General features: G+C 38.2%; 1 protein-coding gene across 1 annotated transcript; it reads left to right on the top strand.

The window, feature by feature from the left end:
• The first annotated feature begins 5,636 nt into the window (after positions 1–5,636).
• On the top strand, positions 5,637–9,398 carry LOC143860359 (cytochrome P450 71A9-like). The gene is made up of 2 exons (XM_077370947.1): positions 5,637–6,660; positions 8,669–9,398. The coding sequence occupies exons 1-2, from the start codon at positions 5,764–5,766 to the stop codon at positions 9,284–9,286; spliced, it is 1,515 nt and encodes a 504-aa protein (XP_077227062.1). The 5' UTR covers positions 5,637–5,763; the 3' UTR covers positions 9,287–9,398.
• Positions 9,399–27,509: the final 18,111 nt, after the last annotated feature.

Here is a 27,509-nt window from a genome sequence, read left to right as displayed (position 1 = left end):
CTAGGTCTACAAATTCATCAAATGAAAAATTGCATATTAATTAATCAAGAAAAATATACAAGAGAATTGCTTAAAAAGTTTGGGATGGATAGCTCTCCAACAAAGCTTACTCCTATGAGTACATCCACCAAACTAAGCAAAGATGATCTTGGCCCATCTACTGATCGAAAAAAGTATAGGGGTATGATAGGGAGTCTACTGTATTTGACTGCTAGCCGACCCAACATTATGTTTAGTGTCTGTGTATGTGCTAGATTTCAGTCATACCCTAAGGAATCCCATTTGCGAGCTGTCAAAAGAATATTCAAGTATCTCAAGGGAACTTATAATCTAGGTTTATGGTATGAAAGTTCCAAAGAATTTAACCTAGTAGGGTATTCGGATGCTGACTTTGCCGGATGTAGAGTGGATAGAAAAAGTACAAGTGGCACTTGTCAGTTCCTAGGTGGATCCCTTGTATCTTGGTTTAGTAAGAAGCAAAATTCAGTCGCCTTATCCACTACGGAGGCTGAATATATTGCTGCAGGAGCTTGTTGTGCACAAATTCTTTGGATGAAGAACACCTTAGAAGATTATGGTCTTAAATTTGAGTGTGTTCCAATTCAATGTGATAACACAAGTACAATCAATCTAACTAAAAACCCCATTCAACACTCTAGGACAAAATATATTGAAATTAAGCATCATTTCCTTAGAGATCATTCATAAAAAGGTGATATTTCTATTGAGTATATCAACACTGATGAACAACTTGCTGACATATTCACTAAACCCCTAAGTGAAGAGAGATTTTGTGATCTTAGGAGTGGTTTGAATATGTGGTCACTTCATCAAGTGAAATTTTTTTGATTGAGCTATTGAATGTCTATATCTATACTATGTATTTGGTTGAGTGTTTGATATTGAATGCATGGTCATGATGTCAACTTAACTTTAAAAGCTACTCAATTGGTGCTCTTAGTCCTCTTACCTCGTAAGGTGGAGAGTGTACTCTCACTTTGTAATTAAGATATCTAATCATTTGGCTACATGCCTCATCATGACCATGAACATGTCTATTTACTTTTTATTACTATATTTATCTAGGGGAAGAAAAGGTTTTTTTTTTAAAAAAAAAAACAAAAAAGGGGGATTTTCACATGTTTTATCTTTCCCCATTCTTTTATGTGACTAAAGGGGAGAAGAAAGGCAAATTGATTATGTGTACGCATGTATGCTCATTTTTGCAATCCCACTTGGTATTCCATGCATATGATTCATCTAGTCACCATGTTAGCTCTACCTATGCTTACCGAGTGCTCATCGTTAAAAATTTTAAATCAATGCATAAATCTCTTAATCATCTTAATTATGATAAGCATATATTGAGGGGGGTACAATTTGCACAATTGTTTTATTAAGGGGGAGCCTCCAACCCCATAATCAATTTAGGTTTGTCATCATAAGAAAGGGGGAGAATATAAGCCCAAGGGTATATCCCTCTCTTGTTTTGATGATCAACAAACCCAAATTGATGGTAGTTTGCTAATGGCTTCTCTAGTGCTGTGATTTAGACAGGTTATGTTCATATCAACATTTGAAGTAAGAAGAACCGGGCTAGTCTTAGAGAAAGTCAAGTCTTGGTGGTTATCCTTCAAGCCAGATGGTCTATTGAAGAATCAAGGGAACCACAAGCGTGAGAGCAATATTGAAGACTATCCCAAGACAAGGAGAAGCTCGTGCAAGCGCCCAAGTAGATTGAAGATCAAGAAGACTCAAGGTTCATATAGTTTAGAATGCATTGGAGTCCTCTTGGCATTTAGTGTCTGCATGTTTTGATATTTTCAAATCATCTTTAAAACCATTTTTCATAGTGCATTAAAAGATTTAAAAACACATGTATAAAGCCCAAAGACCATGGCCCAAAGTCCATTAGAATAAAATTTTAAAATCAAGTTTTTAATATAGGGCCGGTTAACCAGGATAGGCCGGGCGACCGCGGAAGGCTTGCTGGAAATCCAGAAACCTCTGAAATTAAGCAGGTCGGTCGACCGGGTCACGCCAGACGACCGCGAATTGGTTTTCTAGAAATCTTTCCAGAACACGTCCAGGTAGGTCTTGAAGGACGATCGTGACGAGCCGATCGACCGCTGAATATTTTGAGCCCAAATTTTTATCAAACAGGTAGCCCTCGGTGGGCAACCGCAGTGACCTCGGTCGACCGTGGCGGTTTAAATTTTGAAAATAAAAAAAGGACGCCCGATAAACACGGGCGACCGCCGTAGCTCAGTCGACTGCGCCGGTCTGGCAAAAGAGCCGTTAGGGCCTGTGCAGGGTAGGTATACCTACCCTGTTTATTACGGTTTTGCCCTTGAACGGTCATAAATGAAGTTGGGCTATTTAATGACCATTAAAGACCTTCAAATCATTCTTTTTTCATATTATCTTTGAAACTATAGAGCTTTCATCTTTGAAAATCAAAAGAAATCTTCTTCTTCCTCTTGTGCATTTAAACTTACATTCATTTCTTGTCAAGATGATCTCCCCAAGCATTATGAGCTTGAGAGTTGTATATGCATTAAAGAGGCTCGAGAGCTTTTATTTCTTCATTCTTTCTTTTGGAGTTGCAAAGAGAAGTTTCTTTCTTCAAGGCAGTAGTGCAACGAAGAAGAACGTCCTTGGAGGCGGATTGTATACACGGGTGTGTCCCCTTGTGGAGGTAGTGATTGTTTGTAACTCTTTGTGAGGCGGCATTGAGGAGTCTCACCGTAGTGGAGAAAATCCCAAGGAAAGACTAAGTACGTGGGTAGTGGAGTAGGTCAAGTTGTGACAGAACCACTATAAATCGCCGTGTAGTCTCCTTGCTCCCTTTCTCTCTCTCTTTTCTTATGGTGTGATTGGTAATCTCTTTCATTTTTCTATTCGAATATAATTTGAGCAAGGGTTAGAACTAATTAGGTAAATCACATTTTCCTTAGCATTTTAAGTAGAAATTTTTTAAAACACCCAATTCACCCCCCTCTTGGTTGTTGCCCTTTGGGATTTCAACAACCTTGAGAAGAGAGGCTGTAGTTGGTTTCCTGAACCACTATAAAAATCTTTTATTCAAGTTTCCTCCTTCCTCTTCTTTTCTACTTGTGGTGCTTGGTAGATACCTTCCTTTACATATCTTTAATTAATTGAGTAATACCTTCCTTTACATATCTTTAATTAATTGAGTAATACCTTCCTTTACATATCTTTAATTAATTGAGTTTTTACCCTTTCAAGTAAGTTGAATTGTTTTTGAAAAGTAATTAAACATGTTTTTTTAAAAGAAACCTAGTTCACCCCCCTCTTGGGTTGCTATCTAGGATTTCATTTGGTATCAGAGCTAAGGCTCTTGTTAATCGACCAAGTGTCTACAAAGAGAATGGCAACCACCGACATATGTTGAAGGCACCCGATCAAACACTAGCCATTGGAGCACATCCGAGCGTGATCCTTTGTTCAAGATCACAGCCACTCAGGATAAATAACCGTATGATCACACGATTGATCTAGATCTTGATCAATGACTCAGATCCAATCTGAAAAAAATTAAGCGCTCTGATAGATCCTCGCGGGGATGCGTACGTGCAATGTATAGACTGTGCAAAAAAGCTCCCTACAACCCACACCACAGAGGGTGCACTAGTCCCATGCACCATATGCACAAGCGTGGGAGGGTACTTATTAACCCCTCTCCACCTTTCTCATTTTCCAAGGTGGTTTCCACAACTTTTAGGGGCCGTTTGGATACGCGGATTTAGAATCTGGGATATCTTCAAAATTGTAGCTAAGAGACCAGAGAAGAAGCGGACCAGCTGTCGTTTTTGACTTCTCGCCCTTCTTTCCATCAGCAAGAGAGTAGCAGATCCTCCCATATTTCCAGGTCTTAGAAATCTCATGATGCAGGAGACATTTTTAAAACTTGAATTTCTCACTTAAAATCCAAGAAATGCTGTCAGGACAGCATACAACAGCTTGATCATGAACCCTCTTTTATGCTGTTTTGAAACTAGAAACCTGGATTCTAAAATCTGCGTATCTGGTCGTTTGGATATGCGGATTTCTTCAAAATTGTAGCTAAGAGACAAGAGAAGAAGCAGACCAACCGTCGTTTTTGACTTCTCGCCCTTCTTTCCGACAGCAAGAGAGCAGCAGATCCTCCCATTTTTCAAGGTTTTAGAAATCTCAGGATGCATGAGAGATTTCTAAAACCTGGTTTTCTTACTTAAAATCCAAGAAACGCTGCCAGGATAGCGGCAACAGCTTGATCATGAACCCTCTTTTACACTGTTGTCAAACTAAAAAACTGGATTCTAAAATCCGCATATCTGAAAGGCCCCTTAATGTTCACTTTCAAAACACCTTTTTTCAAAATAAAACTTTGTTGTTTCAAACAACTATTTTTATAACTATTTTTCAAAATTCGGTATTTTGAAAATATCTAACAGTTTGTCTATTGTATCACTGTTCCTATCATTTTACATGTGTTCCATATCTAGAGTCCAAGAAAATCTCATCATAGTAACAAAGAAGTCACTGAAAGCGATTTTGCGCTCTGAAACATCCTTTCGTATCTTATCAAAATCCCATGGGAAGCAGGCAGGATCGCTAATTCAAAGTGGGTCCCAATTGCTTTAACATTAGCAATCGGTAGATTCCACTTCCATCGTTATCTGGAATAAATCGTATGGTTGTTTAATCAAAGATAGGGCAGTGACAAAAGAAGAGCTGCTCCACTTGCATCGTTATTTCTGGAGGTGGTGGACCCCATCCTATCTCTATAACTTCACAGTGGTTCTTTCTTCCAAGATATTTCTTGTGGGAATGAAACTAAAAAGACAGTGAAGGTTGAGCCTTTCCCTAACACCCAAATTTTGGGTCCCACCTTTGCGACGGGATCGATGTGGTAGGATCTATCCGAACTGACAACCACAAGTGGGGACCACACGTTGTTTGGATGATCCTAATCCTTAGACATACAAATGGTTCTCTATGTGACCACGTGGGTCGCATGATATATATATATATATATATATATATATATATATATATATATATATATATATATATATATATATATATGATTTGTTTACTAAACGAGCTGAATCCGAACCTGACCAAGCTCGAGCCTGGCTCGGCTCGGCTCATTAAAAGCTCGGGCTCGTTCGTTTACTAAATGAGCCGAGCCGAGCCTAGCTCGAGCTTTGTTGAATTTTGGCTAGCCGAACACGAGCCCATAAAAAAAGCTCGTCACGAACATGAGCCAAGCCTCAAACTAAGCGAGCTGAGCACGAATACCCCAATGTTCGGCTCGGCACGGCTCGTTTGCAGCCTTAGTTTTGAGGCCTCACTTTTTACTAACATCAACCTAAAATATCTATTAATTGAAGGAGATTTTATATGGTGCCCACTAGTCCCACGTACGTGGGTACGACAGAAGTGCCGCCCAACTACGAAGGGCAGCACTTCTGTGGTACCATGATTTCGCACTGGCACCATATAATGAGTTTTTATACGGTGCCCAAGAGTCAAGTACCATGTGAGCGGTACTGCCCTTGATATTTAATCCAACAGCAGTGGTTCGATCAAATATCAAATATCTAGGATGGTACTTCCATCGTACCACCTTAATAGGACTTGACGAGTGACGACCTAGAACCATATAATTTCTCCAATATAATTGCTCTATGAGAAATTTATATAAAGGGAACTTTTTCTTCCACCCCAGATTGACATTGAAGTGTAACAACAATAATGTCTCTCTCTATTTTTATCGGTCTCCTCCTTGCCTTCATTTCTACATTTTTTCTTAGACACATAAGGAAGAAGAGAAAAAATGAGGCAAGTAATCTACCTCCAGGTCCAAGAAAGCTTCCTATCATTGGTAATCTACACCAGCTTGGCGAATTGCCCCATCACTCTCTCGAGCAACTCTCGAATGAACACGGGCCTCTAATGTTCCTTCAACTTGGGTCCATACCAACTCTTGTTATCTCCTCAGCCGACGTGGCGAGGGAGATCTTTAAGTCCCATGATATTGCATTTTCTGGTAGGCCTGTTTTGTATGCTACCAAAAAGATTTCTTATGGATGCTTAGACATGGCTTTCTCCCCTCTTGGAGAGTATTGGCGGCAGGTCAGGAAGTTTAGCCTCTCTGAACTCCTGAGCGCAAAAAGAGTGCAGTCTTATCGGACCGTGCGAGAAGAAGAGGTGGCTCTTCTAATTGCTTCAGTACGCCATTCTTCTACCTCTTTGGTACCTATTAATTTAAGCGAGTTGATGTTTTCACTAGTGAACAATATTGTCTGTAGAACAGGTTTCGGTAAGAAGTATGGGGACAATAGTGGAGGATTTGGAAAGAGTAGATTTCATGATATTCTAAAAGAAACACAGGCCTTGTTAGGTGGTTTCTGTATCTCTGATTTCTTCCCGGGCTTGGAGTGGCTCCACACGTTCACTGGAATGAAAGCGAGGCTCGAGAAGAACTTCAGGGAACTCGACGATTTCTATGAAGAAGTGATCAAAGAGCATCTAAATTCCGAGAGCCCTGAAATTGAGAACGAAGATTTCGTCCATTTTTTGCTTCGAGTTCAAAAGGATCCAAGTCTGGCGACCTTGCTTAGTAGAGATCACATAAAGGCCATCCTAATGGTTTGCTTCATCTTTCTCCTGCTTGGTTTACAATTCATGAATTGAGCCTGATAAATTCGACCGTTCTAGGAGACTTTCTCCCACTTGTACCGGTTGTGCCACAACCGATGCAGCACACACACACACACACACACACACACACACACTCTCTCTCTCTCTCTCTCTCTAACAACAAAACCGGTACATGGGACCTCACAATTGAATTATTTAGGTCTTTGAACAAGGTAAGCTCCACATGTACTTATTCTCACAACCAGTTCTCTGTGTTCTTTCATTTAGCAGAAATCCTTGGTGGGGCACAACATGAATGATTACTAACTCTTTGATCCATACAAATTTATATATGGTGATGTTGTATTAGATCGGATGGTTAGGATCATCCGATGGAGATGATTTTTGGGGCACATCCTATTTACGTTGTGGTTTAAGAAATGAATGCTTTGGATCTTCGTGGGTGAGCATACATTTTGAAAACTGCAATGAAGGCGAAATGTTCGATGATCCAAACCATTCAGTTTTTTAGCCCCAATTTTAGTCGACTGTGGCCCAAAAATCAACTTCATTGGATGATACTAACCCTCTATAATATGTAGATAAACTACACCATAAAGAAATGGATCGAAGAGTTAGGATTATCCAATGGAGATGACTTTTGCAGTGCAATGTATTTGACTTAAGGCCTAGTGCTAAATAGTTTAGATCTTTGAACAAGGTGGGCCACACTCTATTTTAAAAAAAATAGGTGCACCTACGTACAAATACTATATAATGCATATTTATTAGAAAATTTATTGCGGCTCAAGTTATTTCAATATCCAAACCGTTCATTTGACGGCCTCAATGTAAATAGGCCTTTCCGCAAAATCCATCTCCATATGATGATCTTAATACTCCTATATATAGAGGTTGATCAGAGAGTTTGGATCATCCTATGGAGATGATTTTATGGGCAAAGCCTATTTACGTTGAGAAGCAACAAATGAACTGTTTGGATCTTCAAACCAGGAGGGCCCAAGTGTTTTTTTTTTTTTTTAAATACACTTTTTATGGTGTCCACTTTCAAAGATTTACATCATTCATTCTTGGCCCCAACAAGGATTTGTGCTCAAGGAGATAAGAGAGAGACCTAGTTGTGAGAATAAGTATAGATGATTCCTACCTTGTTCAAAGATCTAAACAATTTACTTGTTATGTCCCACAAAAGGTTCATGGGAGAGAGAATACTATACTAGAGAGAGAGAGACAGAGAGAGAGAGAGAGAGAGAGAGATGTACCAGCACAACCAATACAAGGGAGAATTTTATCCTAGAAAAGGTAATTTTATCCTAGATGGGGATGAATTTATCAGCTCACTTCATGGATTATCCATCTCATATAACACAATCTAGTACTAATAGCCCAAATCTACTTAGGTCAGGCCCGATTGAGTCAATCAGAAACTTGAAAAATTCTGGCAATTTGACGGAATAGTTAGCCTGACCAATGAAAAACCCATTTCATCCATTCGAGTTTATTTACTCGGTTTTGGCCCCAATTGGCTATTATGTAGTGTTGTGATCATAAGAGCATGGTAAGAAAGCTTGGGACATACATGGCCAAAGGGTCCATGTAGAGATCTACCAAAACTACAAATGAAACAACAAAATAAAAAAGACTTTTATATATCAAAACAATTGGACAAGAGTTTTGGTATTATTTTCCTCTTTCCTTAGAATCTCTACACTTCTTCTCCCTTTAACCTTTACCCTTGAAGTTTCTCTTTAAGCATACAATGTCTACACAAATAACTCATATCTATAAACCCATGACACTCTAAAATGCCTACATACATTTACACCTTCTTAAAGTCCTCATGAGTCCTTAAGTATCCTAAGCAACATCGATCATAGGAAATCCTCAACAACATTTCCCCAAAATCATGGAATTTGATTTTGATTTACAATTTCCAATTTACTGCAAGTCCGATTTTCTTAATAGCGCCTTGAACTGATCATTTTGGGTGATGCAGGATATGTTAATTGCCGGAACTGATACATCTTCATCGTCACTGGTATGGACCATGTCAGAGCTCATAAGAAACCCAAGAGTGATGAAGAGAGCACAAAATGAAGTGAGACAGATTATCGGCAAGAAAGAACGGGTTCAAGAAAGTGATCTTCACCTACTTAATTACTTAAAATTAGTTGTAAAAGAGTCTCTGAGATTGCATCCTCCATCTCCTTCATTACTTCCAAGGGAAACAACAAAGAAGTGCACCGTCCGAGGGTACGAGATTCCTAAAAGAACAAGAGTATTGATTAATGCAAGAGCCATCTTTATGGACAGGAAATGTTGGGAAAATCCCGAAGAGTTCTGGCCGGAGAGATTTATAGACAATTCTATAGACTTCAAAGGACAAGATTTTGAGCTCATTCCATTTGGAGTTGGGAGGAGGGTCTGCCCGGGGATCCAGTTTGCAGTATCAGTAATTGAGCTTGCACTGGCAAATCTTCTGTACTGTTTCAACTGGGAGTTGCCGCACATGGTAAAAAGGGAGGATGTGGATATGAATGAATCAGTAGGGATTACAACGCACAAAAAAATTCCTCTCTGTCTAGTAGCCACTTTCAATGTCTTTAATGCCTAAGCAAGTGCTTGTACATGCTGCCTTTCTATTTGTATCAAATAGATTGGTAGACGTTACATAAGAAAATAGTGAAATACTGGGACAAACTCTATTCTAATTACTTTTTTTCATTTATTTGTCCAAAGTGAAGGAAATTACACATGGTATTATCAATTTAGGGAAGGGATTTTGTGTCACGCCCTTGACCCGAAGGTGCGATAGGCGTCACGTGTCTGCAAAGTAGAACCTCACAAGCAAGCGAGGTTAAAATGTTCATGATTTAAAGGAAAATTGAACCTGTGCAAAAAAGCTCAACCCTAACCGACAAAATGGGTATTAGGCAACTTCCGCCCGTGTTCTCAAAACCCAACTTCCGTTAGTGTTAAAATTTCTGCAACCCATCTGTTTAATGCAATAATTGGGTGACTCGTCTGATGAAGCCCCTACCCGAGTCACCTCCAGCAGTGACTCCACCACCCCTTGCTCCACCTACTAAAGAGAGCTTCCCCCACTTTGCCCAGTCCCATATTTCCCTATCTCTCCACCCATTGTCATCCACATTGACCCAACCCCCTAGTGATCGTTCGCAGCAGCTGTTACCAAGCGAATCTTCCTCCCAAAACTCAGTTTGGAGTGAAGACCATAGAAAAAACTTCCAATGGAGACCAGCCATTTATTTCAATGAAGTTGACATCAAGAATGGTTTTGCCCCATTTTGCCTATCCTTGATTGCAAAATGCGATTATGGAAGACTAACATTAGTGTTGGTCAGATAAACATTGACGAAAAATTCTCTCACAAAAAACGGACTGTTACGATAATGGATCCAAGGCATTTTTACTAATTAGGCTAGGATCAGACCACGACTTCATGGCGGTCTGGTTGGCTAGCAACATCAAAATCCACGACTTCATGCAGAACCACTATAAATTTGGTGTGCATCTTTTCTTTTTTCTCTTCCCTTTCATTCTTTCTTTGTAGACGTTTGTATTTCATTTTACATTTGTTGTACTAAACACATAAGAAAGATTAACAACAAGTGAATTAGGGTTTATCAACCAATTAAAGTAAAAAATTTTAATCACCAACCAATTCACCGCCCACTTGGTTGCCCTAGACTGATTTTAAAACATGGTCTTTATTCATTGACAGATGACAATGTTGATTACAATGGGATCATTACACCAGCACCTCTCATCATTCCCTAGTAGGGCATGTTACAACTACTTTTCATTGGTAAAACTTCCTAAGGTTTCGATAGTTCCAACCGTGTGGGAGTGGGTGACCTTCCATTGTTTTCAGCCAGTAGGTTCTGGGTCTCACTATTTGTGTGACTCTGTAAGGCATCACCCAGTTCGGACAGAGTTTGACTACCATTTGTGGCTACGATACGGAGGCGCATCTCATAACAAGGTCACCCATGCAGTAAATCATTTTATTCATCTTGGCATCGTAATACCTCGTCACCCTCTGTTGATATGCCGACATTCTGATCCCAATCCTTTCTTTGGCCTCTTCAAGTAAGTCGAGGTTTGCTCTCAACCCTTCATCAATGCGCTGCTCATTAAACTTTTCCCGTCAGAACTGGGGAACACTGACTTCCACCAGGACCAGTGTTTTAGTCTCAAAGATTAAGTTGGATAGGGTCTCCCCGATGGCTGTCTTGGGTGTAATATGATATGCCCAAAGAACAATATGCCCAAAGTAGGTTGGGTTGGAAGGGTCTAACCTCCGGGCGAAATCGCTACGTGCAACGGAACTAAATAATCGTGTAAAACAAAAATTTTCTCTTTGATTTTGCCTTTAACGCAGGAACTTAGGTCTAGATGGTCTGATGGTGATTTTTCCCACTAACCTAGGAAACTAGGAACCTCGAACGGCCATGAACGATCCGATCGCAGCAGACCCGCAAGTTGAACCGATTGATTCTTCAAATTGCGCGAATTGAAGTTGAAGAACTTTTTTCAAACACATGTACTGATCTATATCATCATCTTTGGATGGGAATTTGAATTTTCTTGATGGGTCTTTAGGTTTTCTCAAAACAATTTGAACTAGAGTTGAAAAACTAGGAGATAAAGAGAAAAAAACTTGAGAGTAGAAAAGAGAGATAGTCTTGGATGTTTTTCCAAGGAGAGAGCGTGAATTTTCCAGCCTTGATGAGCCTCCAAAAATATGATATGATAGTTTATATAGAGTTGGTTTCCTACTTTTAAAAATTTCCAAAGTTTCTCTAACAATTTGACTCAAATTAGGAAAACTAGTTAACTAGACTTTTAAAATTGGAAACCAATACAAAGTGGGAACCTATGGAGCTTTCTACTAGAATTTGGCATGTTCCAAACCTTGAAAAAATTTGGTTTGCTTGCACTGGGTGTTTTTGCTTGTGGGGCCACCTTGATGTAAGTGCATTCCCGCTACAAATCTGCTAACCGATTTTCAAACCCGTTTTTGGGCTATTATATAGAAGAATTTGTAAAAGTAATAAACTACAAAGTTGTATATCTTTCAAAGTTGTTAAAAATGAGTACTTATGCACTCATTTTGTCTAATAGGTCAACGATTTATGTAAAATGCAACTATACGCGAAATACACACTTGTTATTTAATTCTATAATTAAATAAACAAATTTCTTCCCATCCAATGGGATAGAAGCTCTATCCATGATATTATATTATGCCCAAAATGCCCCTAAGTTAACAATTAACTCTTTTGGTATTCCAAATGCGCCCTATGCTTTGTATCCATCAAAGGAATTACGTAAATCTTTTCCCCTATCATCAAATGCAATGATTCTAGTCCATCTGTGTAGTCTAGTAAATGCGGACACTTATCCAAAGGATATAAATTAGTCATTCGCGTTGTGAGTGGGATCGTTGCAGGGATCCGACGGTCGATCCTGCTCTGTTGTCAACAACTACAATTGCATTGGATTAGTGGCCTCTATCGAAACATAACCCTGAAGATGGATGTCAAATCATCATACCCCTAATCATATCTAATATGTGCAAGTCTCTTCTCCATTCCACATCTACTGAGTTGAGTCCTACAGGGGTGGACAACTACTACCCCCTGAGCCCACTCATGGTATACCTTCCATTCAAGCAGTTAGGGCCCACAAATGCCTTTGCAAAGTCATTTCAAAAACATTAAAGTGTTTTAATAAAACCTTTGATAAACCATTTATCAAATCCGCTTGGCCAAGATATTTTATAGGCCTAGTGCTCTGACCGAGACTGTAAATGATATCCCAGCAGTTGGGAAGGAGAATTCCATATCGGGTCACACTATTAGACTTGTGGGTTCCTCCAAGACTCCAGTACTATCCTCTGGTGATCTCTAGAAGGACCACTGTTAGATAGACTAAGAATCAAGGCCGGGCCCACAAAACTATATGACCCCTCAAATCTAAGGACATGTAAAGGGTCCTGTCTTGTAGAATAGCCTTAGTAACACCTGTTCACAGGCTATTCTAGTGTGATCATGTTCAGTGCGTGATCCTATCATCGCAGCCATTCTTCTTGCTTAGGGTCCACTACCCAAGTGACTGAGATAAGCCATTGCACAATACGCGCATGTAGACAAGATTGGTGCTAGTTGAGTACAGGAGGAGATGTCCAATCTCGACCCCAACCAGGAACATTTAAGGTCTGGAAAGAACCAAGATACCATATGCGGTATTATGACTTGGCCCTAGCTAAAGTAGCACCGAACTCATGGCGATTTCTAATCGGCTTCAGGTACGTAGTTAATGTGAATCTTTAGAAGACCCCAACTTTGAGCCTATTCCAAAGATGTGCTTCTTTGAAGACGCATCGCGAAGGGGGTTAGATCTATTTAAGCTAGCGTGCCGATGTTAAGATGGTAAAGTGCAAACGGACTTCAATTCACGATTGGAAGAACATATCTTTCTTTGTCAGTCAGGAGAGCAATTGGACGGTTCCCTCGAATTGGTCCAAATGCAAGACCAAGGCGCTAAGACGACAACCCACCTTAATTGGTGAAGATCTTGAGGTGTTCGGTGACATCCTTAAGCACAGGGACATCCATTTGAGGGAGCTTATTAACTAGCCGATGTTAGTAGAGATGAGAATCAGTATTGCTACTAGAGCACGTAGGTGTCTTAGGCCATCTGTCATATATATAAATAGCTTATTCTCTCTTTTTTTTTTTTTTAAATCTGTTGCGCCGATCTCTTACACTATTATTTTTTGAAGAAATGGAGAGCTCGACAAACCTTGATAATATGAGGGTGATGGCCCGAGATGGAGGTGCGCCCCGAGTTGGAGCAGGGCGAGGGACATCTTTGGAGAAAAGGGAGCCTAGCTCATCGACCTCTGCTAACGATCCCTGTCAGGGTAAAACAGGTCGTCCCAGTACCGGCGCCAAATCTCCTGGGACTCTTAGAGCCCTATTTAATGAAAGGCACAATGGCCCGAGAGCTTCTTCTAATGGTCCGTTCGATCTGGATGGTGATGCCCTAGGAGAGGCGGACCCAGTCTTCCGACCGGATTGGGTCGTTCTGAAGACTAATAGTGGGACCGGCAAGCCTCGTGTGGCAAGTGAGGTTGTCTTGAAGAGTAGGATTTCCAAGGACAAGACTCGGGTCTACGACGAGCCTTTGGAGACGAGCATAGAGGGAATTTGCTTGTCTTAACAGCGAGATCAGTGATCTGAAGAAGGAGGAGATCAAGTTAAACCAGACCATTCAAGATAAGGATTCTGAGATTGAGAGTCTGAAGAAGTCTTTGTATGAATTGTAAGTGAAGTATGACACAGACTTTGAAAGATACTGAGCGGAGGTGAAAGATCTTGTGGAATCTAGGGTGGCTGCAGTAAAGGCTAAAGAGGAGGAGTTTTTTAGTCTTACTACTAACTCTTATACCGTGGGGTTCTCTGATTGGAGGATTGTCGTTTCTCAGAACTATCCAGACATCTCTTTCGAGGAGATCATCCTTCAGTAGGCCATAGTGACCCCGGAGAATGTGGAAGAAACAACCCCTAAGCCAACCGAGCAGGAGGATGCCCCCTGCCTTGAGTTTTCCTCCTTGTTATTGAAATCCCACTAGGAAATCCTAGAGGGGGGTGAATTGGGTGTCTTTAAAAAAATTTAACCTCTTTAAAAACTTTTGTAAGATTAGTTTCAAAATCATAAATGAATATCCACTCTTAGACCTTTTGTCAAACACTTGTTAGATGACTTTTGAAAACCCTAGTTGATTATTCCCTTTTTAATCTTTCTATCAAAATACTTGGTGATTGATTAATGATTGTAAATCCCACAACAAGATAAATGATTAGATGAATGGTTTCTTTTAGGCCTTTTATCAAACACTTGGTGGAAGGTTTATACAAACTTAATTAACAAGATTAAATTGGCTAATTAGCAAGGTACTAGATAAGCAAGTTAATTATCAATGATAACTACTCACTCAATTCTAAGTGTATAAATGCAAGCACAAATAAGAGTGAGGGTGAGAGAGATAAATACCACACAAGAGACATGAAGATTTATAGTGGTTCGGTCTTAACCCAAGACCTACTCTATTATTCTCAAGTTTTGTCTCCTTGAGGAATCCACTATCTCCGAAGGAACTTAAAAACGGCGTTCCTTTCGCCTTGTACAATCCGAGCGTTCAAGCTCCAAGGGTCTTAAGTATGATGCCCTTTGTTGCCAAGTTTACAATGAAGAAGAAGATCAAAGCACACTCTAAATTTAGCCTCTTGAAGGCTTGATACAATGTAAAGCTCACAAGAGTCTCTCAAAGAGAATTACAAAGATAAGCCTAGGTCTAATCCCTTTAGATATTCTCAAATTGAGGCACAATGGTATTTTCCACTCTCTAATATGTTTACAACAAGTTTAGGAATGAGAGAGATGAGTTCACATACTTAGGGAACCCATATATATAAAGAAAATCCAAAACTAGCCGTTACAGGGGCATTTATGTAATTCTGGGCAACTTCCCAACGGATCTATTTCAGGGCATTTTTGGCATTTTCCAGATTTCAGACCCGGTTTTGTAAACTTCATATCTCACTCGTTTCTCGTCAGATTTCAACGTTCTTATACTCGATTTGTAAACTTATCATATAAGAGATGATATACACAAGGGAGGCTTTAAAGGACAAGATAACCCATAAAGGACAAGATTAACTTTAAAGGACAAGATTAACTTTAAAGCCCCTCCTTTGATAAGTTCACTCATTTGGAGCATGGTTGCTCCATATGTGTCTTTTGACATTGTCTTGTGCTTATATGTGTATTTTGAGTTTAAGACAAGTAAACCCATAGCCTAGATTTTTATGTCATATCCTATTAGGCTTCATGCTTATCTTGGATCATCTATTTGATTTCATTTGGTATCATTTTGGTATCAATATATGGTAATTGTCATTCCAAGGATAAGTTTTCATTCTAGTGGTCTACCTTGTAATCTCTTTCATAGGATCTTTCTTAGAGTTATTTATCTTATTTCCTATGATTAGACATCCTTATCATGTGTTTCTAAAGTTTTTTAGTATATATAATCATGATAAGATTCTTTGTTGGCCATGTGTTCACTTTCATATATTTGGCCTATTGTGTCATGTCATGCCTTGCTTTATAGGTTTCACCTAAGGCCAATGATAAAGACAAAGGGGGAGAGCTTACTAGTGTTATATGTAGAATCATATGGACCATAATGACTTGTAGCATTGTCTATTTTGATATTCCTAACATATTTGTGCTTTAACTTGCATATCTTTAATAAATAAAAAGAGGGGGTTTCATAATCAACTTTTTGAATTTTGTGCTAAAACCTTAATATCATTGTTGATCCTCATTCATAGAAGTATATTACACTTGCTCATCCTAATTTCTTTGAAGTTGAGTGGTTATCATGTGTGTTTTTACTTTTTCACTCATATACCCATGATATACCTCACTGTCATGTCATGAAATGTGCTAACAGTTAACCATATACACGACAGTTAAAAAGGGTGAGTTCTTAACTTTCATTATATATATTCTTGCTTATCAAGATAGGTCTTACATCATATTAATTCATCACCTCATGATAAGATTCTATAAGGAATTAAAAAAGGGGGGGCTTATCATGCTAAACTTTAAACTTGCTTTATTTCGTTCATGATAAGTATAATATGAGCTTTAAATTCTTATACTATTATTGTTTTATTTGTCATAGGGTTGATTTACATTAGGTTTATTCATATACACCCAAAATTGAGCTAAATTGAAATGTCTCTTTGCTTTTTCTCCAACATAGACTTGATTTATATTTGGTATCTTGTTTCTATGTTGTTATGCTCTTATCATGCCATCTATACCTTGTTTATCTTGTATTCATGATAAAAAGTTAGGGAGAGTATCTATATTCATTGAATATCTATCATGCTTTGTATTGTGCTTAACTGTTAATCCTTCATTTTTGCTTATGACAAAAGGGGGAGAGTTATGAAATTGATTAGATGTCCATGATTCATAAGTATTCTATAATATAATTTGGTAAATCTAACTTATGCATATGTTGAGGGGGAGTAGTTATGCTAATATTGTTTATCTAATCCTCATAAGAGGTTCCTCCCACCTCTAATCAATTTCGTTTGTCATCATAAAAAAGGGGGAGATTGTAAGCCCAAGGGCCCTCGTGGGTTCTCTCAATCACTTTGTTTTGATGATTAACAAACACAAATTAATTAGTCATTTATGGGCTAATTGTTTGCCTTGAGTGTTGTGCTATAGACAGGAAATTTACAGGTCAATCCGGCAAGCACATACATCATTCCATGGCCTATGCTTGAAGATGAACCACATACAATGTCAAGGAACTTGAACCAACTTGAAAGAGTGATCCATGCAAGAGACCAAGACTTGAAGATGAGCTTTAAAGTTGAAGATGTGAGTAATGAGTCTTGTGTTAGATTCTATAATTTAATCCCATTTAGGTATCCCCTGTTGAGGCATGGGATACCTAAGCGTTGTATTCAAATCTAGTATAATAATGTCGAAATCTAACGAGAAACGAGTGAGATATGAAGTTTACAAAACCGGGTCTGAAATCTGGAAAATGCCAAAAATGCCCTAAAATATATCCGTTGGGAAGTTGCCCAGAATTACATAAATGCTCCTGTAATGGCTAGTTTTGGATTTTCTCTATATATATGGGTTCCCTAAGCATGTGAACTCATCTCTCTCATTCCTAAACTTGTTGTAAACATATAAGAGAGTGGAAAACACTCTTGTGCCTCAATTTGAGAATATCTAAAGGGATTAGACCTAGGCTTATCTTTGTAATTCTCTTTGAGAGACTCTTGTGAGCTTTACATTGTATCAAGCCTTCAAGAAGCTAAATTTAGAGTGTGCTTTCATCTTCTTCTTCATTGTAAACTTGGCAACAAAGGGCGTCATATTTAAGACCCTTGGAGCTTGAACGCTCGGATTGTACAAGGCGAAAGGAACGCCGTATTTAAATTCCTTCGGAGATAGTGGATTCCTCAAGGAGACAAAACTTGAGAATAGTGGAGTAGGTCTTGGGTTAAGACCGAACCACTATAAATATTCGTGTCCCTTGTGTGGTATTTATCTCTCTCACCCTCATTCTTATTTGTGCTTGCATTTATACACTTAGAATTGAGTGAGTAGTTATCATTGATAATTAACTTGCTTATCTAGTACCTTACTAATTAGCCCATTTAATCTTGTTAATTAAGTTTGTATAAACCTTCCACCAAGTGTTTGATAAAAGGCCTAAAAGAAACTATTCATCTAATCATTTATCTTGTTGTGGGATTTACAATCTTTAATCAACCATCAAGTATTTTGATAGAAAGATTAAAAAGGGAATAATCAACTAGGATTTTCAAAAGTCATCTAACAAGTGTTCGACAAAAGGTCTAAGAGAGGATATTCATTTATGATTTTGAAACTAATCTTACAAAGTTTTTAAAGAGGTTAAATTTTTTTAAAGACACCCAATTCACCCCCCCCTCTTGGGTTGCCTAGTGGGATTTCAATAACAAGGAGGAAAACTCAAGACATGGGGCATCCTCCTGCTCGGTTGGCTTAGGGGTTGTTTCTTCCACATCCTCTGGGGTCACTCTTGCCTATTGAAGGATGATCTCCTCGAAAGAGATGTCTGGATAGTTCTGAGAAATGACAATCCTCCAATCAGAGAACCCCACGGTATAAGAGTTAGTAGTAAGACTAAAAAACTCCTCCTCTTTAGCCTTTACTGCAGCCACCCTAGATGCCACAAGATCTTTCACCTCCGCTCAGTATCTTTCAAAGTCTGTGTAATACTTCACTTACAATTCATACAAAGACTTCTTCAGACTCTCAATCTCAGAATCCTTATCTTGAACGGTCTAGTTTAACTTGATCTCCTCCTTCTTCAGATCACTGATCTCGGTGTTAAGACAAGCAAATTCCCTCTATGCTCGTCTCCAAAGGCTCGTCGTAGACCTGAGTCTTGTCCTTCGAAATCCTACTCGTCAAGACAACCTCACTCGCCACACGAGGCTTGCCGGTCCCACTATTAGTCTTCAGAACGACCCAATCCGGCCGGAAGACTGGGCCCGCCTCTCCTAGGGCATCACCGTCCAGATCGAACGGACCACTAGAAGAAGCTCCCAGGCCATTGTGCCTTTCATTAAATAGGGCTCGAAGGGTCCCAGGAGATTTGGCGCTGATACTGGGACGACCTGGTTTACCCTGACAGGGATCGTTAGCAGAGGCCGATGAGGTAGGCTCCCTTTTCTTCAAAGATGTCCCTCACCATGCTCCAACTCGGGGCGCACCTCCACCTCGGACCATCACCCTCACATTATCAAGGCTTGTCGAGCTCTCTATTTCTTCAAAAAATATTAGTGTAAGAGATCGGCGCAACATATTTTTTTTTTTAAAGAGAGAATAAGCTATGTATTCATATGACAGATGGCCTAAGACACCTACGTGCTCTAGTAGCAATACTGATTCTGATCTCTACTAACATCGGCTAGTTAATAAGCTCCCTTGAATGGATGTCCCCGTGCTTAAGGATGTCACCGAACACCTCAAGATCTTCACCAATTAAGGTGGGTTGTCGTCTTAGCCCCGTGGTCTTGCATTTGGACCAATTCGTAGGAACCGTCCAATTGCTCTCCTGACTGACAAAGAAAGATATGTTCTTCCAATCGTGAATTGAAGTCCGTTTGCACTTTACCATCTTAACATCGGCACGCTGGCTTAAATAGATCTAACCCCCTTCACGATGCCTCTTCAAAGAAGCACATCTTCGGAATAGGCTCAAAGTTGGGCTCTTCTAAAGATTCACCTTAACTACGTACATGAAGCCGATCAGAAATCGCCATGAGTTCGGTGCTACTTTAGCTGGGGCCAAGTCATAATACCGCATATGGTATCCTGGTTCTTTCCAGACCTTAAATGTTCCTGGTTGGGGTCGAGATTGGACATCTCCTCCTGTACTCAACTAGCACCAATCTTGTCTACATGCGCGTATCGTGCAGTGGCTTATCTCAGTCACTTGGGTAGTGGACCCTAAGCAAGAAGAATGACTGCAATGATAGGATCACGCACTGAACATGATCACACTAGAATAGCCTGTGAACAGGTGTTACTAAGGCTATTCTACAAGACAGGACCCTTTACATGCCCTTAGATTTGAGGGGTCATATAGGTTTGTGGGCCCGGTCTTGATTCTTGGTCTATCTAACAGTGGTCCTCTAGAGATCACCAAAGGATAGTACTGGAGTCTTGGAGGAACCCACGAGTCTAATAGTGTGACCCGATATGGAATTCTCCTTCCCAACTGCTGGGATATCATTTACAGTTTCGGTCAGAGCACTAGGCCTATAAAATATCTTGGCCAAGCGGATTTGATAAATGGTTTATCAAAGGTTTTATTAAAACACTTTAATATTTTTGAAATGATTTTGCAAATGCATTTGTGGGCCCTAACTGCTTGAATGGAAGGTATACCATGAGTGGGCCCAGGGGGTAGTAGTTGTCCACCCCCGTAGGACTCAACTCAGTAGATGTGGAATGGAGAAGAGACTTGCACATATTAGATATGATTAGGGGTATGATGATTTGACATCCATCTTCAGGGTTATATTTCGATAGAGGCCACTAATCCAATGCAATTGTAGTTGTTGACAACAGAGCAAGATCGTAGTGGTGCCCATCATTGGGTTCTGCAGGATCGACAATCGGATCCCTGCAACGATCCCACTCACAACGCAAATGACTAATTTATATCCTTTGGATAAGTGTCCCGCATTTACTAGACTACACAGATGGACTAGACTCATTGCATTTGATGATAGGGGAAAAGATTTACGTAGTTCCTTTGATGGATACAAAGCATAGGGCGCATTTGGAATACCAAAAGAGTTAATTGTTAACTTAGGGGCATTTTGGGAATAATATAATATCATGGATAGAGCTTCTATCCCATTGGATGGGAAGAAATTTGTTTATTTAATTATAGAATTAAATAACAAGTGTGTATTTCGCGTATAGTTGCATTTTACATAACTCGTTGACCTATTAGACAAAATGAGTGCGTAAGCACTCATTTTTAACAACTTTGAAAGATATACAACTTTGTAGTTTATTACTTTTCCAAATTCTTATATATAATAGCCCAAAAACGGGCTTGAAAATCGGTCAGCAGCTTTGTAGCGGGAATGCACTTACATCAAGGTGGCCCCACAAGCAAAAACACCCAGTGCAAGCAAACCAATTTTTTTCAAGGTTTGGAACATGCCAAATTCTAGTAGAAACCTCCATAGGTTCCCACTTTGTATTGGTTTCCAATTTTAAAAGTCTAGTTAACTAGTTTTCCTAATTTGAGTCAAATTGTTAGAGAAACTTTGGAAATTTTTAAAAGTAGGAAACCAACTCTATATAAACTATCATATCATATTTTTGGAGGCTCATCAAGGCTGGAAAATTCACGCTCTCTCCTTGGAAAAACATCCAAGACTATCTCTCTTTTCTACTCTCAAGTTTTTTTCTCTTTATCTCCTAGTTTTTCAACTCTAGTTCAAATTATTTTGAGAAAACCTAAAGACCCATCAAGTAAATTCAAATTCCCATCCAAAGATGCTGATATAGATCAGTACATGTGTTTGAAAAAAGTTCTTCAACTTCAATTCCCGCAATTTGAAGAATCATTCGGTTCAACTTGCGGGTCCGCTGCGATCGGATTGTTCATGGCCGTTCGAGGTTCCTAGGTTCCTAGGTTATTGGCAAAAATCACCATAAGACCATCTAAACCCTAGGTTCCCGCGTTAAAGGCAAAATCGAAGAGAAATTTTTTGTTTTACACGATTATTTAGTTCCGTTGCACGTAGCGATTTCGCCCGGGGGTTACGACCCTTCCAACCAAACCTACTTTGGGCATATTGTTCTTTGGGCATATCATACTACACCCAAGACAGCTATCGGGGAGTCCCCATCCAACTTAATCTTCAAGACTGAAACACTGGTCCTGGTGGAAGTCAGTGTTCCCCAGTTCCGAAGGGAAAAGTTTGATGAGCAGCGCATTGATGAAGGGTTGAGAGCAAACCTCGACATGACATGACATAAAAAGTTGTCTAAGGAAGGATTTCAAACAATTTCCCTAGACATGACATTTGAGCACATAATTTTGCTAGAAGAAATACATAAATCAATACAAGTATATACTAATCTAGCAAATGCCATTTTTATCCAAATTAGAGTTCAAATATGAAAGATATACTCTTATGGGTTTAACTTGAACTCATGGCAATGAAGAGGTTGATATTCATGCAAGATCAATTATGGTATTCACATTAAGTGCTCTATTGTGGTTTTACATGTGGATTGCTATTAAGTGCAAAATGATCTAAGTCTTAGTGAGTGCACTTAGAGTAGTATATATAGATATATAGGAATCAAACAATATAAGTCTATTGTATCTGTAAGTTGTTTCTTTAAGAAAATGTGATCTTTAAAACACATATGAGGCTAGATGCAAGGAAATAATAATGTGACATCTAGCACCCAAATAAACTCAAGTGATATGGCATTTAAGCTCAAGATTAACTAGATACATGGGAATCATGCATATTGTATCTAGAAGTATACATTCCTATAGACACCCTCATTTTGCTATACTTTAAAAAGTAAATGATTTGGTAGTTTGTCAAGTTTCGAGTCCGTATTCCACCTAGGATTAAGCATCTGTGCATTTTAGGGTAGATTTTGCCTTGTTGAAGGAATTCTGAAGTTGATTCGCAATCTTAAAGGTTTCTAGGGTGTTCCAATGGTATCTAGAAGATGATAATTCAAGTTTCCAACCAACTGAAAAAAACCTGTTATTTTTAGAATTTTTGGATTTTTCCTTATTTTTGCCTATTTTTACACTACAAGGGTATTTTGGTCATTCCCAATGTGTCTCGTTTGACCCCCGAGTTATATTTGAGAAATCTTGAGTGATTTTATAAATTTTGAAAAAGCTGCTATTTTTAGAAATTCATGGAGTTTCCACATTTTCATCATCTTATGGATATTTCAATCATTTCTCGTATATCCAAAACCATCTCGAGGGTACGGCTGATGGATTAAGAGTAATTTCATAAGATTTGGAAAACCTGCTAAATTTAGATCTCTCAAGATTTTCTCTTAGTCTTGCACTTCTGGGGTATTTTAGACATTTCCAACATATCATATTTGGTCCCTAAGTTGTGTCTAAGAAATCTTGAGTCCGTTCATAAATTTTCAGAAATCTGCTATTTTTGGAATTTCTTAGTTTTTTCCCTAGTTTCGCCAAATTCTAGCACCTCGGGGTAATTTGGTCTTTTCCTCTGTAATTCTTTTGATCCCCGAAATATGTCTGAGAGATTATTAATGATTTTCTGAATTTTGTAAAACCTGCTAAATTTAGAATTTCTCAGGTGTTTCGCTTAATTTGGAAATTCTAAGTGTTGATGGCATCTTGGGTATTTTCAGGGGATACCAAATGATCATGTTTAATATTGCTCACCGAAAGGACCCAATTTTAAAAATTTCTATTTTTGAAGTTTGACTACAGACTTTCCATTTTTAATTTTTCTCTTTAGGGGTGAACCAATATGAGGGCATTTTGGTCGCATTTGGATGTCTAACAGTCGAATAGGGGCATTTTGGTCCAAAAAGTTGTTTTCCGAAAAAGATGGTCCGATCATATGTGAGGGATGCACCATAAATGTCAAATGGGTTGGGTCCATATATAGAATGTTGAATTTAGAAAAATTTTATTGAACTTTTACGGAAAAATCCTAAACCCGTGTGAAATGGCCGATTGGGCTTTAGCCCCCAAAGATGGAGCTCATATGGGTTCACCCATATGGGTCGACCACCATGGTGGGCGCCCCACATGGCTAACCCACATGAGTTGAGCACCCAACCTTGATGATGTCACAAGTTAAAAGAAAAATAAAAAGAATAAAAAAGAAAAGAAGGAAAGAAGGAAAAGATGAATGATTGCTTAAAAAAGTTTTATTCCAAAGAAGCAATGTGGAATGAGAATAGCATGTCTTGATTGACAAGAAATTAAGATTGGAATCAAATCCAATTTGAAAACAAGAAAGAAAGAAAGCAAGAGGGAAAAATTGGAAACAAGCCAAAAAGGGAGCTCTCACATTGGAAATTACTATTTTTCTCTTAACCCTAGCTTTTTTGTATAAAAATCAAAGCAAACAATCCTAGGAAAGATTCAAAATTCGTCCTTTTTCTCTCTCCTTCCAAGAAAAAAAAAGAGAAAAAAGCCTCTTCTCTCTTGAACTGTGTTTATCTCTCTCAAAGGTTCTTCACAAAAGGGTTTCTTGAATTTCCTTTTCTTCTTCAACAAATCGTATATCAAGGATCTTTGGGGTGTTGTTTGGGTTTTCTTCATCATACCAAAGGGTTGGACAAAGTGAATACCTCGGATTACCAACCCAAGAGACAAGGAGCGCGATCAACGGTAGGATCTTTATCTTTGTAATATCAAAAGTAGAAAAGCATGCTAAGGTTTTACTTTTGATAGATCAAATCAATGAATTTTTCCTTGAAATTTTAGTATGTTATAATATAGATTATAAATTTTCAAAATCCAAAATTTCACCAAAAAATTAATTTTCCTCCATTTAATAATGATTTTCTTTCGTTTTTTATTCAATATGGATATAAATCGGATTATCAAAGAAAGTGTTCGAAAACGTGCGTTTCTTTAAAAACTGATATTTTTTGGGATTTATATAAAATAAAATACTACTGAAAACTTAATTTTCAATCGCGGTTTGGCCGTTTTAATGTTCATTTTACTTTCAAAAAATAACATGAAAGGGGTTATTTCTTGATGAATGAAACCAAAAGTATATCAAACCATGTCCAAAATTTGTGAAATTTTGTTTCCAAACCAATATTTTGATTTCTAGACCACCCAAAATTTGTTGGATATTTTTGAATTTGTTTAATCTGGTTTTAAATTATTTTACATTTCGGCCATTTTTAAAAAAACATTAAAAGCTTTTAAAAATTGATGAAACTTTCCAGAATTAATGTTCCAAAATAAATTGAATTTCTCATGAAATTGTTGTTTTGAAAAAAGGTTTTTTTATTTGTTTTCTAATCGCTTCTTCATTTAACGTGTCGTAATTCTTTTTTATATTAAATTAATAAAATTTTGAATCTTTTTCCAACAAACCAGTAGTTTAGGCCATTAGAAGGTTAGTGAAAAAATTTGAGAAGATTTTACAAAGGTTTAATATGATTTCATAATTTTCTTTAAAAAAAACAGGTTTTAATTCGTAGGAAACGAAATCTCATTTCTATTTAAAAATCGATTTTATGGAGGAAATTTAATTTTTAAGTTTTGAAATTTTGATAGAAACTTTTATAATCTATTATATATCTACTGAAATTTTTAATTTGATTTTAGGATACCATTAGGTTTGCTTTTTAAGTAATTCTTTAGTTTCATCCGATTTTTGTCAGAATTTCAATTGGCATCAAATCATAGTAAAAACCCATGAAAGTCATACAGTAGTCTAAGCTCAGGATTATAGTTATACTGTAAGAGTTTGAGTTGATTTGAAATTGATATGCTATAGGTTGATGTGTTAATCTATAATCTGATTTGAATTTTAAAAAATCCAAAATTGATATCAAATCTAAATGATAATTCATGCAAAGTTTTCAGTAAGCTCTAATCATCTATATATTTATTCTGTGAAAGTTTGGAGTAAGTGAAAATTGATATGATATAGGTTACTGTGTTAATCTATAATCTGATTTGAATTTTAAAAAATCTTAAATTGATATCAAATCTTAATGATAATTTATGACATTTTTTCAGTAAGCCACAATCATCCATATCTTGTTACTGGAAACGTTTCAACTGATTTGGAGTTTGATTGCTTAGGGTTACTGTGTAATCCTAACAATATGGTTTTAATGATATTAAATCACAATTTAATAGCAAATGAATACAAAAGTCAGTAAATATGTCCAAAAAACCTTAACTTTTCATCATAAATTCAATCCCTAACTTTTTTGAAACAGAAACCTTAGGTTTCATATATTGCCTTTGTAAATTAGCTATGCTGTGACAATTTAACTGCCGAGATCGTAACCATAATCGTATACTAATTGCTATCGATCCAGCATAATTGGAGTGCGTAAATTGTAGTATGTTATTGGCTCCGAGGTCCACTGTCCACAGAAATCTTGAGAAACATGCCAGGCAATAAGATACTATAACTTACGTGCTAAATTATACAAGGGTTGAGAGCACGATTCCCTTCTATGGTTGCGATTCAAGGCCGAAACTTGCGAACCATAGAGCCTTTGGTATTTCTTAGATGTTTAGGAATCGAAAATCCTCAAAAATTGAAAATCATTAAGTTCAACAAATCGAATTAACTCGATCCGCGTCTTAAGAGCCGTAGGATTACGGTCTCCTATCGTAGGAACCTTTAGGGCCCCTTAGGAACACTTACGTCACGTTGTGTCCTAAGTTTTAGGGAGTCCTAGAGTTAGGAGTCCAACCTCATTACGGTCGTTTGCTATGGATAGCAACCGTGCCATAGATCTAGTTACACTAGTCACCCAATTTATTCCTAGGACAAACCTAGTTACATAGGATGTAGGTTAACCTGCATTAGTCTAAAAAACGTCTTGTACTTAGCTTGGACCATATATCATCTTAGATGAAGTCCTAGGATAATAAAATCTTCAACTTGAACTAAATAATTTCTTTTAAACTGTTAAAACAGCCAATCCAGTTTAGATCGGTGTCCTAGATGAGTTAGGCATAAGTAGCTTAGTTCAGGTGCACCGAACTACGATCGACTCTGATTCCAGTGAGGCTGGGATACGTAGGCAACTTGGATACTTGAGTGGCATACCAAGCCCGAGTCGGCTCCACACATAAGTGGTGGGATTTTATATATTAATCCTTAAATTAAAAGTAATTAAATCATTTAGGACTTTCCATGAAATTAGAATTTTAGGAGAACTTTCACTTAGATTGAATTCAAACAAATTAAGAAAATCAAGATACACATTTAGGAATTACATTGAAATTAGATCTTAGGATGCATGTCACGTAGTTCACACATTAATATAGAGTTAAATGAGCAATTTAAAAGAAATTCAAAAGAGTTAACTTTTGAAATTGAAGACCGATTATCGGGCAGGAATGGTGCATGTGGTGGTAACTCCTCATACCTTTCATTCTCGTAACCAGGTAACGAGTCTAGATTTCTGGTCAATTATGGGTCCTAGATCCCTCATCTAGGTGGCGACTCTGTCACTATCTTTTGCGTGGAATTCGGATTGCCTTAGTGATCCCAAGTTCACGGAAAAGATGAATTAAATCACACCTTGCTAGGCTCGGCGGCTTACCCCTGCCCTTATGGGTACTGGGTTGCACGTTTGTTTGCACCCTATGGCTTGGTTGCTGCCTGTTTTATTGGGTAATTAAAATCAATAATAAAAAGCACACGCCATTCGCATGGGTACGAGAGATCAAGAGAGAGTGTAGCGCCTCGCGCGCCTCACCCTCTCGCGGGATCGGGTCCCACAATTCCATGGGATTTGACAATTTTAGCTCAAACATAAACTAGACATCAAGTGAGATATCTAGGGAACCTTTTCGAATAGATATAACAATTTAGTGCAATGTGTCAAAGTTTAATACAAATCAAGTTTTAAGCATATAGACTTTGGATTTTCAAAAAGATAAACAT

Source organism: Tasmannia lanceolata, unplaced genomic scaffold, assembly GCF_043159265.1.
Source record: "Tasmannia lanceolata isolate RefF3 unplaced genomic scaffold, GAP_Taslan_0.1 ptg000037l, whole genome shotgun sequence".
Classification (NCBI taxonomy): domain Eukaryota; kingdom Viridiplantae; phylum Streptophyta; class Magnoliopsida; order Canellales; family Winteraceae; genus Tasmannia; species Tasmannia lanceolata.
Note: the sequence above shows the minus strand (reverse complement) of the source record. Positions and strands in the feature narration are given on the sequence as shown.

What these genes read in the sequence shown, in the direction of transcription:
- LOC143860359 (XM_077370947.1), top strand. Translation starts at nt 5,764, where the DNA reads ATGTCTCTCTCTATTTTTATCGGTCTCCTCCTTGCCTTCATTTCTACA. An exon ending in ACATAAAGGCCATCCTAATG is followed by an intron (nt 6,661 to 8,668) that starts GTTTGCTTCATC and finishes TGGGTGATGCAG; the next exon opens with GATATGTTAATTGCCGGAAC.